Below are 17,441 nucleotides of genomic sequence, written 5' to 3' on the forward strand. Positions count from 1 at the left end.
CCAACCCATTCCCGGACCAGAAAAGCCTCCCTCCACACCACCTGACAGAGGGTGCTAGATTACTATTCCACATTCCTCATACACATTAAAAAAAAAAAGAAGAGTCCCCGGGTGATGTAAATGACTACATGCTCAGCTCACCAAAAATCAGCCACTGAAAACCCTACGGAGCATATGGGGTCACTATAAGTTGGAATTGACTTGATGACAACTGGGTTGTTTTTTTTTTTAATACATATGGGTTTTTTTTTTTTTTTATAAACTCCCTTGCTCAAAAATAGTCTCCCATTGTGTACATAAAAAAATAAAATTCACCCTAGTTCCGTGGACTTCAATCATCCAGCTCCTGCTTAGACTCCCAAGCCCCCCCTGTCCAAGTCACACTTGCCATGCATGTCCAATCTCCACAATCTCGCTGATGCCACTCTTCCTGGAATACCTGGTCATCTTTACCTGACCTGTTATACAAAACTTCTGGGAAGGCTAAATGTCAATCTTAGATGCCCCCCCGCCCCAACCAAGTGGCACAAATGGCCACTTATCCTTCTGAATTGGTTGGAAGTTATTAGTAGCAGCAATTAACCAAACATCACTCCAGACGCTGTGGAAAAATAAAGGTTTCAGACACGACTGTTGCCTTCAAAGGGACTCAGGTAGAACTGGAATCTCCAGGCCCATTGCTTTGGTCATCGCCAAGTGAGAAGAAGCAGCATAGGATGATGGGAAAACCAAGGGCTTCGGAGGCAGACAGTCTGGAGGGGAAGCCTCCCCAACCACTTACTAGCTGTGTGGCTCCAGCCAGGCGACTTAATTTCTTAGATTTCTCACTGATAGAGCAGGAATAATGCCTAACCCAGAGAAGCCTGTGAGTGTTACATACGACCCTTCCTGTCAAATGTCCACATACCGTAACAGACACATACTACGCGTTAGCTCCTGCTCCGCCGCCCTCCCTGCAGCTTGCCTTTACACGTACCTACGCTTTACCTGTCGATGGTAAAATGCGCTTTGTCACTTAGATACTGATCTGCTGTTTTTTATTCAGCTGCTTCTACAGCAGTGCTTCTGTCTCAGATGACAAGCTTATTTAATCCTCATCACACCGTAACATGTAACACTGCACACAATGGGGAAAAACAGAGGGAGGCGGGAACAAAGACAGAAAAAACGCTTTCATACCCATGCATTAAATAGATGAAGTGCTCCAAGAAAAACACAGACTCACTATAATTTAATTAGGAGTCCCTTTTTAGGACGGAGGCACTTAGTCTCCAGCTGTCGTCCCATCAGTGCACCTGCTACTGAGTGGCACCAGCATCACCGGGGATTCTGCAGAGAAGAGCCGCCCTGTCAGACAGCTCAGACAGGTGCTCTGCGCATCACCAACAGTCCACACTGAACGCGCATGGCGTGTCTGATCTTTCTGATCTGAGACATTCTTACTTTCGGCAGACTGCTAGCATCATATCAAAATCCACCCATCTCCTCTTGGGAAGTATCGTGAACCTGGGATCTCCAGGCTGGCTTGTCCCACCACATAGACAGGCGATTCCTGACAAGTATGATTGAAAGAGACCAAGAGTTCTGACAATATTTCCCTTCCCTTTGTCCCTCTGCCTGGCTGCGTGCCTCTACCCTTGGATCCCGAGAGATATTTCCGGGTCCTTGTAATAAATTCTATTTTTTTGCCTAAAAAAAGAAAAATCAACTTTGTTTAGGTGCTTTTTTTTTTTTTTTTTTTTAGCAAGGTAGACTCCACTTGCAAAAAAAAGATTTGGAGGTGCTCTGCATTTTAGGCTTCAAGGAGTGACCTCAGTCCTAATAAGGCTTACCTATAAAGCCCCCACCCAGCTTTTATGAAGAAATTGGGATTACTACCATCAATACCGTCATTTACGTTGGCTGTCTGTGGCGGATACTGTACCACTAGGCAAGGATAAACTAGCAATTAGAACAAACTAAAACCAACATTAGCATGTCCACTGAGAAACAGAAAGTCTGGCATGAGCTTCCAGGTTCTCGAGACATTTACTAGAACTTCTGCTAAGGAATCACGCGTATCTGCCCCTAATGTGGTAAGGCTATAATCTGTAAACTTGAAACAGAAGTTGATAGTTCCAGGATTCCCTATCAACAATCACTTTCACCCATAAGCTACTGCTCCAACACCATTTAGGAATGGTTAGAAATAAAAAGATGTATTTTTTTAATACTTCTGTAATGAGTACAGGAGAGGCAAAGGGTTAAGAGAACTTTAATTGCTTAACTTTTCTCCTGATTCTGTCTTTCCTTTCCAACTGTTTTATGACAGTGCTTCATATACATCTGGCAATCTGTAAATATTTGCTGACTGATTATAAAGAGACAGAGCAGAGCAAAGAGCATTCAGGTATACACTGTGTGTTTACGATGTGTAAGGTACCATCTTAGGTGCTGGGGGCGGTTCATAAGAAAGAACTGGATTCAGGATCCTGCTCTCATGAACTTCCTGTCTTAAAAAGCACAAACAAACGCTAAATGGAAACCTATCATATAAGGTGGAAAGTGCAAGACAATTATAGGTGCTCCCGGCATCCACAGGGCGGATATAACATAGAGCCAGGAACCCCGGAAAGTCTTCATTAAAAAAAAAGGGGGGAGGAAAGGGCTGAGCTGTATTTTAAGAAATTCAGTAGAGTCACAATTATCTGGGTGTGAGGACCTAAATTTAGGTGTAAGGTGATATTCACACAGAAAAATTACCCTGAAATCCATTAAGAGGTTGCCTTGTTGTGGTCCGAAATAGCATCTCTCAATACATCCACCCTAGGGGTTTTCTGCTCTCTCTGCATCTGAGGACCTGATAAATATTGACCTGTCTTTAGGCGGCAGGCTGGATGGGGAAAAAGTGTCTTTAAACAACAGGATTGCCCATGAAGTTCATGCCACAGACATATTTAGGGGCTGAGAATACAGCTGAAGGAACACCTGTCTTGCACCTTACATCCCTTTCTGGGCTTGCTGAGCAGTGTGGAAAGCAGGGCTACCTGCTCTTTTTAATCTGCGTTTTTGTTGGGTTGTTTGTATAATGAATCCATGCACATTAAATGCAGATAGTGATGTAAGGGCTATAAGACAGACTTGGACATGAGGGAATGGGGGGGGGGGGGAAGCAGAAGCCCAGTAATGACATTTGAACACAGGATGAAAAAGTACAGGGAGTTTATGGGAGATTTTTAATTCATAGAACCCTAGACCTGGAGTCAAGACCTGATTCTTCCTTTGCTAGGAAAGTCAGTTCACAGCTCTATTGCCTCAATTTTCTTATTTGTAAATTCCAGCTCTTTGTGGCTTGGGTGAGGATTTAATAAGGTAATTAAGGATATCTGGTTTTTTTTTTTTTTTTTTTTGGTACTTAGTAAAGAGCCCTGGTGGTACAGTAGTTAAGAGCTTGGCTGCTAATCATAAAGGTCGGCAGTTCAAATCCACCAGCTGCTCCTTGGAAACCATATGGGGCAGTTCTACTCTGTCCTACTGGGTGGTTATGAGTTGGAATAGACTTGACGGCAATGGGTTTGTTTTTTTGGTATTTAGTAAATATTCAACAAATAATAATTCCCTCTTCCCTCTCCCCACCTCCCTAATATACAGCAGAAGCTTTACAGGTGGTGATGGTAGGGTTAAAAAGGCCAGCTGGTACCAAATCATGTTGTTGTCAGTTGCCCTTCATATAAGAGAAGAAAACATTTCCCAGTCCTAGAGCATTCTCACAACTGTTGGTATGTTTGAGCCAAATTATTGACAGCTTTCTATTCCAAGTTACAAACCAGAGCTACCTAAAGGAAATATATGACCCTAAAGGTAATTTTAAATTTCCTAGTAACCACATTTAAAAAAGGAAGGGAAAAAAGAGGAAATTAATTTTAATAATATATTTTACTTAAACAAATACATTCATGATATTGTCATTTCAACATATAATCAATATAAAAACTAGTAATGAGATATTTTACATCCTTCATTTTTGTATTAAGGCTTCATAATCTGATGTGTATTTTACATACTTGCAAAACATCTCAATCCAAACTCGCTACATTTTAGGTGCTCAATAGCCTCATAAGGCTAGTGGTCACCATATTGGAAAACCACTGCAGGTTTAGTCAGCAGAGTGGACTGTTTTGGTAAGACAGTACCTGTTGGCAGTGCTTGGATGGATTATAAGGGAGAAAGAGTGCAAATGTGAAGACTGGTTAAGAAGCTATAATCTGACAGATACGCAGGGTCTAAACAAAAATGACATTAGTAGGAATGACAAAGAACATCTGAAGGGATAAGAGTTGATAGGACTTGAGTGATTGATTTCATGTGAGAGATAAAGGAGACAAAAGAGTTGAAGATGGGGTTTTTAGGTTGGATACAGCAAAAATAACTGTTTTTTTTTCTCTAAACAGACAAACTGTCCCCTCTATTTGATATTATGTGGTTTCCAGTATAGCTCTCAGGGTTCTATTACAAGCCAACTCTCTAGTTGCTCCCTTCCATATTACAAAAAAAAAAAAAAAATCCATATTAGAAAAACCAAAATACCACATATTACTGCAACTAAGGAGCCCTCGTGACACAGTGGTTAAGAACTCGGCTGCTAACCAAAAGGTCAGCAGTCTGAATCCGCCAGCCACTCCTTGGAAACCCTATGGGGCAGTTCTACTCTGTCTTACAGGGTTGCTGTGAGTCACAACCAACTTAACCACAACGGGTTACTGCAGCTCAAACACTAGGTAAATGTCTCTGCCTTCATCTCGAAAAAAAAAAAAAAAGAATCTGGACAGAGCTATTAAACGTTCATCAGATATTGACCTAAACTGTCTATGCCTGGGAACTCCTCAAAGGCACAGACCAAGTCTCATCTGCCTTTGTTCCCTCCCCGCAAGCAGGCGACTACATCACCATGTCCTCTGCATGAAAGGAACATGGGCTTGCTGGATTGGCCTCAATGACAACACATCTAATCGTTTTCTTCTTTCAGGTATCATGTACATCCATCTTCAAAACTGTGATTAAACAATACTAAGGAGCTCAAATTACTTTCCTTTTGGATAATTGTGGTTTTTGTTGCTACGTCAGTCACCATAGCATATGTTCATCTAAACTTGCTTTTCTCAGTGAATTTTAGCCAGTTCCCCAATTAACATTCGCGTAGAATATTAGAGAAAAGTAAATAAAGAAAATTTGCTTTGTTGCACCGCAAATTATTTTAAGAATGGATGGAAGTTCTGTAAGAGTCTGCAGACATGAAAGTGGGAGCTATCTCAAAAGTGTTCATTGACCCACAGAGATAATCTTATTTTCCAAAGCATTAAACTAAGTGTGATATTGAAAGCTAAATATAGTTAGACAAAAAATAAAGTAAAAAACAAAACAAATAGTTAATGACACTATAGAACTGGAGGTATGGAGGAGTTCAACAGGCAGCTGCCTTTCTATTGCTTCTGGTCTAACCAAGAGACTCTTGGGAGGAAAACAGAGTATTCAGAAAATGTCTCCATCCTACATTTCTAGAGGCTGACTTCAGCATCAAGTGACTTGAAAAGAAGTATAACGGGACGAATTACATCTGATCTTCCTAAATCATCAAAGATATCAGAAGACACGAATAGGGGGGATTATTAGCCCGCCTCCCCCCACCAGGCCCTCCTCAGGGATAAAGGCGATGCGAGGTGCAGCGTCCTTACCTCAGAGAGCAGGTGCTGAATCACAACGGTTAACGCCTCCAACCTGGTGTTACCACAGAAAAGCAGCTGCTTGAGCTGCTGGATGAATCCACTCTGGTGTTCACATTTTGCTTTATATTGAGCCAATTCAAGTGTCTTTTCAGCAGACAGCACATCTGGAGACGTCTGTGTCTGGGAGCATAAACTTCTGGGATTCTTGTGCCTGCCCTTTTCAACTGCAAAAGAAATTAATACGGGCACTAAGATAACCAAAACACCCATTGCCGTTGAGTTGATTCCGACTCATAGCGACCCCATAGGACAGAGGAGAACTGCCCCACAGAGTTTCCAAGGAATGCCTGGTGGATTCGAACTGCTAACCTTTTGGTTAGCAGCCATAGCTCTTAACCACTAGGCCACCAAGGCTTCCGGCCCTGAGATAGGTGATGGGAGTTCTTCTCATCACCACCACATGGGGTCATAACAGCAGACGCCATGGAAATACATTCAAGTTGTGCTCACAGGAGGCACACACATGGGTGAGGCCTGGAAAACAGTCAAGAATCTAGACATCTGGAGTTCACAAAAACAGACAGTGGCTTTAGTTCTGACTTGGAAAGATTCATGTGGCGCAGAGAGTTGTGTACACAAAACAAGAGGATTCAGCAACCCAGAAGCATGAAAACGGTGTGCCAAATCACGCTGATTTCATAGTTCCTGGCTTTTCAGTTAAATTGGTACAGAAACTGACTATAACCAGTACCCTGACCCTATGTATGAATCACAGATGCTGAAAGAAAAACAAAGGATTGGCCTCCAAATGCTTTCCCCTCCTCCTACACGTTCTCCATAAACGTCCCATCCGTTCCCCGCTGAGGGCTGGGTCATTGCAAAGATTTACACTGCAGATGAGTCATTTCCTAATCTCTAATAAGTCATCACAGGATGGAAAACCTACTCACATTTCGCCCCTCAGGTTCACTGCTGAGGGGACTATACTCAACTATGCCACCCATTTTCTAGCAAATGTAGAAAATGGATAGTGTAGTTTTTTTTTGAGGGTGGGTTTCTGTCAAGTCATAATAAAAGCTTAAATCCCTTTTTAAAAGCACATGTTAATAGTTCAAATCCATCTAAAATGCCGTGCTAAGGGATGATTCATGTTTTACACCTGGGTACTCTGGGAATTACTCTATTTTAAATTAAAATAGAACGCAAACTGCTCAGTTTTGGAGCCATTCCGGATGTCTCAGTCACTTTAAATATCACACAGACTTGGAAAAACAGGAAACAAACTGTTAGGTTCTTGAGGTAAGTACGCCAAATAATCCAAACAAATCTAAATGCGAAAAAAAAAAAAAGACACAAGAACCTAAAAAAATAAATGTGTCCTTATTCACATGGGCATTCCCTAAGGCAGCCACAGCCTGAGGTAACCGAAAAATCTAAGACAACTTTAAAAGCAGTTAATAATTATTTCCTCTAATTTCTCTAGTAGAAGAAAACAACTACAACGATGCTTGAAAGAAAATAAACAAAGAAACCTTAGTATTCATGTTCCAAGAACCAGCGCCAAAGTATACTCAATATACGCTTTAAGTTAAAAAAGGAAAAAAGGCTCTCCTTTTCTATTGCTGCTTTACGTAGCTAAAAATTCACGTTTGTACACTCGAAAATTCTCAGTTCTAAAACGACTGAACAAACCACTGTTTTAAAAATGCCTGATGCAAGGCAGAAAGTATTTATTGTCTTTATTAGCAGTAATCACTAATAGTTGGTCATCAATAACTGCCACTTCCACGGCGGATGGAGGAAGTCACCACATTAATATTGCCACAATGTTAAAGTCCTGGAGGAAAAATGTAACTTTTAGATTAACGGAAAAATAATCTGAATATTTGACAATCTGTCAACATACCTGTAAGATTATTATTCCTTGATTTTATGTCATCTCCTGAAATGTTGCTAGAAATTCTGTCACATAACACTTACTAGTAATTACAGGAACTAGTCCCTGGAGAAGGACATCATGCTTGGTAAAGTAGAGGGTCAGTAAAAAAGAGGAAGACCTTCGATGAGATGGATTAACACAGTGGCTGCAACAATGCACTCAAGCATAGCAACGATTGTGAGGATGGTGCAGGACCAGGCAGTGTTTTGTTCTGTCGTATACAGGGTCGCTAGGAGTCGGAAGCGATTCCACGGTACCTAACGACAGTAATGACATAGTGTTTTACTATTGATGGTGGGCTCTCACTTTTACTCTCTTTTGCGGTGGTCAAGCATTCACCATCTGCTGTAAAAGACCTCTTTAAAGTGTTAAAAAGCAAAGATGTCACCTTGAAGACTACGGTGGGCCTGACCCAAGCCTTGGTGTTTTCAATTGCCTCATATGCATGCGAAAGCTGGACGATGAATAAGGAAAACCAAAGAAAAATAGATGCCTTTTGAAATATGGTGCTGGCAAAGAATATTGGGTATACCATGGACTTTCAGAAGAAGGAACAAATCTGTCTTGGAAGAAGTACAACCAGAATGCTCCTTAGAAGCAAGGATGGCAAGACTACATCTCACATTACTTTGGACATGTTATCAGAAAGGATCAGTCCCTGGAGAAGGACATCATGCTTGGTAAAGTAGAGGGTCAGCGAAAAAGAAGACCCTTAGTGAGATGGCTTGACACAGTGGCTGTGACAATGGGCTTAAACACAGCAATGATCGTGAGGATGGTGCAGGACCGGGCAGTGTTTCGTTCTGTTGTAAACAGGGTTGCTATGAGTTGGAACTGACTCGATGGCACCTAACAAGAAGTGTTCGGCTGCTAAACAAAAGGTGTGCGGTTTGAATCCACCAGTTGCTCCCTGGAAGCCCTATGGGGCAGTTCTACTGTGTCCTGTAGGGTCGCTGTGAGTTGGAATAAATTCAGCAGCAGAAGATTTGTTTGTTTGTTTTTGATAACCTAGTTACAGAAAGTGAGGCCAAAGACGTGAAGGGCCTTGGCCTCTGACTCAGTCTGTGCTGTTTCCTAAACCTTCATGGGCACGCATTCCAGTACACTCCGGGAAGGGGAAACATGACACAGTACGTAACAAGAATATTCCTGCAAGAACTTAACAAATGTTACTTTAATACATTCAGTCATGATCTCGTTATTTTATTCGATGATAATTCTCCATTTTGATAAACCTGCATAAACACCCTGAAGAGCATCAACTGCCCAAGTCTGACTGCATTCCTACCATGCAAGGCTCGTAGTTCTTAGCTGCTTTTTCATTTGTACTTTCCCTGTTGCTGTGTCCCCTTCATCGGCAATGAAGTAACAAACCACAGAAGCAGGGGCAGGAAGGTGACTGCTTCAGTAAAACGTAAGCTGCCTAGACACCAGGCTGCTGCTTCTCTCAGATAAAAGGAAAGAAGCAAGCAGAGAGTTGGAGACCTCATACCACCAAGAAAGCAGCATCAGTAGCAGAGAGCGTCCTTTGGACCCCAGGTTCCTGTGCAGAGAAGCTCCTAGTCCAAGGGAAGACCAATGGCAATGACTTTCCTCCGGAGCCAACAGAGAGAGAAAGCCTTCCCCAGGAGCTGACGCCTTGAAATTGGACTGTGAGACAACAAATTTCTCCTTGTTAAAGCCATCCACGTGTGGTATTTCTGCTATAGGAGCACTAGATGACTAAGACAAACACATAAAAAATTATTATAGAACAGATTTGAAGGTACAAACAAGGTTTTCCTTTTGGGGGAAGGGAATAAGAACGAGACAGATGAAAGGCGTTCTGATTATTTTTTGCACTTTCTAACCATGGGCGTAAAATGCTTAACCTATTCAAAAATTGAAAAGTAAATAAATGTATTTTTTAAATGTTGTTAAAATAATTCCTGAGCACTTAACCACTAAGAAAACATAGTCAGTCGGGTTTCTTCCTTGAGGAATCTTGGTAACACGGGTTTTACTTGTATGTGAAGAGTCCGAAAAGATTTAAAATTAAGGAGGAAAGAAAAATTGATATGTCAATATTCCAAGAGTACATGTCTTCAAATTTTAACAAAAGAGCAAATAAACTAACAGACTGTCCTCCACCCAGAGCTGGGAAAGTGTGTTAATACCTCAGTTTTCTGCTCCATATACTGCGAACCCTAAGGACAAACTGTACCACATGATGGCTGCTGACCCAGTTTGAGTATCTTCTCCTCCTCAGTCCTGCTCAAATGGAAATCAGAGATGATGCAAAAATCTCTAATGATACTCACAGCCCTAGTGATCAGAAACACGGCTACGGTGAAGCCTGTGAGAGCCGGAACTCTACGGGACTGCCTTGTTTTCCAGGTCTCACAAGTTTTCTGCCTTTGACAGGGTGCAGTCACCACTTTGCTATCGCTTTTTATTTGGTGGAAAATATTTGCATTTTCCTTCTCTGACAGGTCTCTGCCTTACAAGGTTCTCACTTTCTCAGGTTTTACTGTACTAAAAAAAGCAATGGTTTCCCTTAAATCCTACAGGATTCATTATTCACATGAAATTAACATTATTATATGAACCAAAATTTGTGCTCATGTTCTGCTTACTACCATTCTACAGTTTTGATATTGCAGCCGTATTTAAAAGTATGGAGCCCTGGTAGCACAGTGGTTAAGAGCTCGGCTGCTAACCAAAAGGTCGGCAGTTCAAATCCACCAGTCGTTCCTTGGAAACCCTATTGGGCAGTTTTACTCTGTCTTATAGGGTCACTGTGAGTCAGAATTGACTTGAAGCCAACGGGTTTGTTTGGTTTATTTAAAAGTATAAAATATCTTGTTTATTATGCCTATTATTAGGACATGTTCCAACTTGAAAGACTCAATTTAACCAGCAACCTTACGACAGAATGTTGACTTCTACACAGATTCAGATGTTTCTCAATTACCAATGATACTGGTAATTACCACTATCATTTCTGAGCCAGTCTTCCTATGACTTTTTCTAAGGAACTGACCCTCCATCACAGGAGTTTAAGTCCTGACTAAGAGACGTGTGATGACTTGAAAAACAACTGCATGACACTGTTTGCTTGCTACTGCTGTTCTTTCTACTCACGAGTCTCCTTAATAACATTTAAAGCTAGCTTAATGAATTTATTCATCATTTTTGTAAAGAAAGTAACTGGATGGCTCATGACACTTAGGAATACAGATCTCCAGCTCACAACTAAAAAGAATCTTTTGAGAGAAAGACTTAGTCATTAAGACAGGGCTGACCGCTATCATGTGCTAGCTGCTGCAGACACACTATGCTAAGGGAAGACAAGGATTCATTTACTGAATCTGCTGGCTTACAAATTATTAAAATCAAGCTAAAGGCAGGAACTACCAACCAGGAGAGTTTGCCCTGGCTTTCATAAAATTAAACACAAAAAAGCCATTGCCATCGAGTTGATTCCAACTCATAGCAACCCTGTAGGACAGAGTAGAACTGCCTCAAAGGGCTTTCAAGGCGGATTTAAACTGCTGACAATTTGGTTAACTGCCGAGCTCTTAACCACTGTGTCACCAGGGCTCCACTAAACACAAAACCTAGTAACTAAGTTGCCTTTTTTTTTAAATACACTCATTGCCCTACTCATTCACTCACCTAGTATTTACCAAAACCTACTATGTTCTGGGCACTGTTTTAGGTGCTTGAGATATGATAACGCACAAAGCAGACATCCCTGGGACAACGGAGTCTGCAGCACAGTCAGGGAACTGGGGTGGATACTCAAATGAAAAAAATCAGATACGTAATTACCATCTGTGGAGAGCATACCATCAAAAGGGTTCAAGGGACCATGAGAGAACTCAGCAGAAAGCCTAACCTGGGAGTCTGGGGAAGCTGCCTCACAGTAATGAAGTGTGAGTTGAGATCTAAAGAATGAATGAGGGGTTGAGATGAAAACCATGCAAGTGGGGAGCTGGGGGTGAGGGCAAATAGGCCCCCCGGCAGAGGAAGCAGCCACACACAGGTTTTGAAGCAGGGAGACGTGTGGCTTATTTGTGACACTGAACGACCGCTTGTAACTGGATGCTGGGAGTGAGGGGGACAGGGATCTGACAGGCATCACAACAGAGGGTTTCAGACAGAGCAGGAGAAAAATGTAGAATGAAATTCAAACTCACCAAAAAAAAAAAAAAAAAAGACCAGACTGGAGAAACACCGAGAGTAAGGCCCCCAGACACCCTTTTCACTCAGTTGTGAAGTCACTACTGATTAGACAGACCTGGTGGCACGGTGGTTAAGAGCTCGGCTGCTAGCCACAAGGTCGGCAGTTTGAATCTGCCAGCCACTCCTTGGAAACCCTATGAAGCAGTTCTACTCAGTCCTATATGGTCTCTATGAGTTGGAATCAACTTGACGGCAACAGGTTTGGTTTTGGTTTTTACAGGGCCAACAACACCACACATGGGCGACGTGCTTTGTAGTTCAGTCATGTATACGAGACTAATGGGCACAACAGCCCAAAAGCAAAGTCGAGAAGGCAGAAAGGGACAGGAAAACTGGACGAATGGAAACAGGGAACCTGGGATGGAGAAGGGGAGAGTGTTGACACATCACGGGGTTGGCAACCAATGTCACAAAGCAATTTATGTATTAACTGTTTAATGAGAAACTAATTTGCTCTGTAAACTTTCACCTAAATCACACACACACGCACACACACACACACACGACAAGCAGGAGGAGATACAAGACCTTGTGAGCTGTGGGAAGGACTTGGATCTTGATCCTAGGAGCAATGGGGAGCCACGGAAGGCTTTGCACAGGATCATGTGTATTTTATAGATCAATAACTGGTGGAGGTGGGGGTGAGATGTTTGCAAAAATAAGACATGGCAGAGTAGTCTGGAGACGACTACAGTATTCAGGCAAGACGAGAAGGCAGCTCCATCAGGGCGGTAGGAGCAGCAGTGGAGAGGTTCCCCGTCTTCCCTTCCATCACCTGGTCTTTCTATTTCAACAGTTTTAATTATCATGTGTGTATTCCAGGGTGCCTCAAATTCCTGTGGAAGAACTTAGAACTGAAAAGAGAGAAAAAAAAAAAAAGGTAGGTAGACTAGTTGGTCAGGACCTGATTTCATAATCTTTGGGAATCTTCTGAAAATATCAAGTCCAGGTCTTTGTTCCCAAATCAGTGAACAGACCAGGAGGAAACTGCTGATGCCCTTTGCAGAGCTTTATATCGTAACAAGGACCCAGAAATCTGGACCTTGAACATACAGGCAGGTCCCTGAGATGACATGGGACAGAATGGGGACTGCCTGATGTCTCAGTGAACTCTGGAAGTCCTTGCCCTTCAGGCAACCGTGATCTTCCTGTAGGTGGCCCAGTGTTCGTCCTCAGTGACTGCTGAGTCGATTCCGACTCATGGTGACCTCACATGGGTTACAGCAGAACTGCTCCACAGGGTTTTCATGGCTGTGACCTAAGACAGCCAGGCCAGGCTTTCCTTCTGAGGCACCTCTGCATGGTTTCAAACCGCCAACCTTTTGGTTAGTAGTTGAGTGGTTAACCGTTTGCACCACGCAGAGACACTGCAGCCTGCTACACCCCAGCTTGTTAGGGCACCAAAACCCTGTAGGGAAAAACAGGCAGGCAGGTGCAGTCTAAGTCGCTGTGTTTCTCACAATATAGAACCTGAAATGAGATATTTTTGGTTTTGTTTTAGTATTGTTTTATACAATGAAGAAAAGTTACTGGGCCTTCACACAGTGTTTGCAAATATAGTACTAGTTTCATAATTGCAGAACAGCTCAGGAAAAAAAAAATTTTAAGAAAGAACAGGGAAAATACAGAAGTTGAAATAATCAAAATAAAATCTCACTATTATTTATCATTAGGGCACTGGGAAAGGTCATGGGAAGCAACATTCCTTATTTTGATAAAGGAAACTTTGGCAGAAGAAGCAGGGGGCAAGTGTCTTGGCGATTTCTCCCAGTGGAGCCCGTGATGGCTTTGCTTTGAAGGGATGGGCCTGCCCTGGAGCTGTGGAGGACAGGAGAGGGGCACAAATCAAAGGGTGGTATGTATGGGGACAAACCCCGGTGGTGGCAACGGTTAAGTGCTTGGCTGTTAATTGAAAGGTTGGCGTTCGAACCCACCCAGAGGCTCTGCAAAAAAAAGACCTGGCAATCTGCTCCCATAAAGACTACAGCCTAGGAAACCCTATCGGGCAGTTGCACTTTATCACATGGGGTTGCCATGAGTCGAAATCCACTCGATGGCACCTAACAACAACAACGTACAGCAAGACAGGAAGACACTAAGTATCTCTGCTGAAACGTCTGTCACGTGTGAATTTCAAGGCGCACATGCTGTTCACTAGGTACTGCAGGGAAAACTGATGTCTGTGGGGTAATAAAGCTTAGGTGATGAAGTGCGGGTTCTGGGGGTTCTCTGAATCTCTACCAGCAGCCTGGACAGAGAGCCGATTCCCTTCTTTCTGCCTTACCGGAGCCTGCACAACCAAAAGCCCTAAAATGGGCACTCATCTCTACACAAGTTCTGTCAGCGTTTGCTCAGCGTTTGGTGACGGGTGCTTATTCTGGGATATCCCACAAAGAAAAGCAAAAAGCATTAAAATGCAAATTATTAGGCCATGCCATTTCCAATACGAGTGAGTATCCAGGTATGAAACGATCACCCAACAGACACTGTTCATTCTGTACATGTCTGCTGCATGTCTTCCCAACGCCTTGGTCCTCACCGTCAAGGAACTTTTGTGCAGCGAAGGCAGAAAAAGGCCATCAACAACGACAAAGCAGTTTGGTAAGTAGCTCATGGAGTTATGTACACAATGAGATGGGACTACAGATGGATGGACAGAGAGACACCCAGAGGCGAAGCAGTAAGCAAGGCTTCCCAGAGACGGAGCTGCATCAACATTTGCACATCTCACGGGAGATGAACAGGGGACATGCAGAGTAAGGGCGTCCCAGGCACGAAAGATCGCGAATGCGAAGGCTCAGAAGCTCAAGGGCCCCTGGATTCCGCGGTCTCACCAAGCCAGCCTTCTGACGTTAGAGTAACATGCAGCGGCTGGAAGCTTCCTGTAGGCAGCAGAGAACAGAGCCGAGCAGGGGACTGGGGACCCTGTGAAAGAAGGTCTGAAGGGGCAAGACCGGAAGCAGGGGGACCAGGAGGGAGGCTACTGTAACTGCCCAGGTCGGCAGCAGGGAGAATAGGCATGAACAGAAGAAGGTGTTTCTGAGGCAGAGCAGGAGGACTTTAGTAATCAGCTGGATCAGGAGGGATCCAGGATGAGTCAGGGGTTTCCAGGCAGGAAATAACATAAAGAAAAGCAGATTAGATCATGGGAAGGGGGGTAAGAGGGAGTCTGGTGCAGGATGGGCTGAGGAGGCGTTATGACACCCCCTAACACTCGGCTCTGGTGTCTCCAAAAATAGTCTGTTCTAAACTCACCTGGCTCCATAAAGAATGCCATTTTTTAAAATTGTGTTGTACTTTAGGTCAAAGTTTACACAGGGCAAATTAGTTTCTCATTCAAAAATTCATACGCAAATTGTTTTGTGACATTGGTTCAATCCCGCAATGTGTCAACACTCTCCCCCTTTCCCTTTACATCCCGGGATCCCTGTGTCTATACATCCAGTTTTCCAGTCCCTTCACACCTAGCTTTTGGGCAGGTGTTGTCCATTTGTCTCCTATACTTGGCTGAACGAAGAAGCATGTCCCTCATGTGTGTTATTGTTTGTTTTATAAGCCTAACCTTTGGCTGAAAGGCGGACTTCAGGAGTGGCCTCAGTTCTGAGTCAGCAGGGCGTCCAGGTGGCCAGAGCCTCAGGGGTTCCTCCAGTCTCTGTCAGACCTGTAAGCTTGGTCTTTTTTTGTGAATTTGAATTTTGTTCTACATATTTCTACTGCCCTGTACGCATGCCAAATTTAACCGCTTGCCATTTATTTTTCCTGAGGAGCAGCTCTTTATTCTCCATTGTCCTGAGTATGGAGCCTGCCATACCAGCGTATTAACACACATCTCTATGGGCATCGATGTAACGGTGAACCCATGGTGACCCGTACAGTCTTAGCAAAATGCTTTTAAAAATAGCAGTCATGTCATCCATTATTAGTTTAAATTTATATAATGCCTTTCTACTGTCCTTTTCATTATTTATTGTAAAAGACTTAATTGTAATTTAAGAGCCACATATGGTATTTTTCTATTTCTAGACAGACTGGCATTTCGTTAATATGGAGCATTTCAAGTTCCACGAACATCGTTTCGAATTTTAAAATTAGTGAAGCCAATTCTTTGGGAGGGCTTTAAGACAACTTAGCACTTAAAGCTTTACAGTACTACACTGCTAAAATTTGCTGCAATGTATTAGGTTATATGCAGAAGGATTTTTCTTTTTTATAATAAACACATGAGCGAACAGAAGGTATAGTCATTAAAAAACTCCCGTTTCAGGATATTTATGCTTACATATTTTTCATTTAGAGAGCAGTCCAAACTTGACTGTGTTTTCCAGGTAGCTAGCAGGGGAAAAAAGAAACACTTTTTTTTTTTTTTTTTAACACACACACATACACATTTCTCATGTTCTCATGCACCTAACATGGACTACTAACCACAAAAAAAAGTTAATAAGGATTCACTCTCAGGATGTTGAAATTCAAAAGTACTTTTAAGAAGGTATTATCTTCCTCAATTAGATGAGATTTTTAAATAAACTAAAAGTCCATCTTAAAACATGAGAAGTTTATGGATTTGTTTTGAGCCTAAAAGAGAATGCCATAAAAATGGAACCACACACACACAAAAATCTGCAAGGAACACAACTTTAGACCTGTACATTAAATATTCTGGAGATACTGAATGAAGTTATTTTTATTCCAATCACACAGCAAACAAAAATTTTCATTAAAACATCAATTTTAGTAGGAAAGAAATTCTGAATGTTTATTTTAACTTCTATTAGGAAAGAAGTACCTTTTGTTATCATACTTGGTCACATCAGTTGGCTAGGTCTTGTCTCAGTGCCTAAGGAAATGAATAACATACATCACCGAGATCTCACTTATGTTAGGGGGTGCCATCTCACAAGCCAGCAGACACCTGCGTTGGCTTTCTTCTTCCTAAAATACTAAACATTACCCTTCATGTGGCTAACGGTGGGGGGAAAAACTGACTTTTGCTTTTGTCTTACTGATCAATGTGATTTACCAGGTACCTAAAAAACTGTTCAGTATCACAATGCCTGCTTACACTAAGCAGTTTTATTTCAATAATGACAACATGTATCAATAAGGTGTCCTTTTTAATTTAACACGTGAATGACTACAGTACCAAGGATAACATTCTGTCCCTAAGAACTGATTCCAAAATAAGAAGACACTTTCTGCAAGGCCTTTCTACTTGCGGTGCCTGCTCCTAGTGCACTTACTGTTTCTAAACTTAAATGCTGCCTCTTCTGTGATTGTCACATCCTAAGGGGGCCAGCTCAGGGGATGTCCCCACTGTGGGTCAGTGCTCCATAGCCACAGATGGTATCCCTACCCCTGCAGCCAGGTCGCCATCACATGGTCTTTGTCAAACAGGGCCTCCAGCAAAGCAGCGTGCCTAAATCAAGGAACGTGTAGACATAGGACCTAAGTGGGGGAAAAATCTCAAATATGCACTAAAGTAGGTTAAAAAAAAATCTTATTATTGTATATTGAAGACAATGCATGATCTTACAATGGAAACACAAACTAACGTAGCCAGTTAAAACATTCAG

At 42.4% G+C, this 17,441-nt stretch overlaps 1 protein-coding gene across 6 annotated transcripts in view; it reads right to left on the minus strand.

Annotated features, from left to right (window-relative positions):
- Positions 1-17,441, minus strand: part of MTUS1 (microtubule associated scaffold protein 1) — a 112,668-nt gene that overhangs the window by 27,610 nt on the left and 67,617 nt on the right. For all 6 annotated transcript variants that reach the window (XM_064272906.1, XM_064272907.1, XM_023551171.2 and 3 more), the window contains one exon: positions 5,712-5,926. In XM_064272906.1, the coding sequence (XP_064128976.1) occupies positions 5,712-5,926 (215 nt within the window). The remainder of the gene's footprint in view (positions 1-5,711; positions 5,927-17,441) is intronic.

This window comes from Loxodonta africana, chromosome 19 (genome assembly GCF_030014295.1).
Source record: "Loxodonta africana isolate mLoxAfr1 chromosome 19, mLoxAfr1.hap2, whole genome shotgun sequence".
NCBI classification, from domain to species: domain Eukaryota; kingdom Metazoa; phylum Chordata; class Mammalia; order Proboscidea; family Elephantidae; genus Loxodonta; species Loxodonta africana.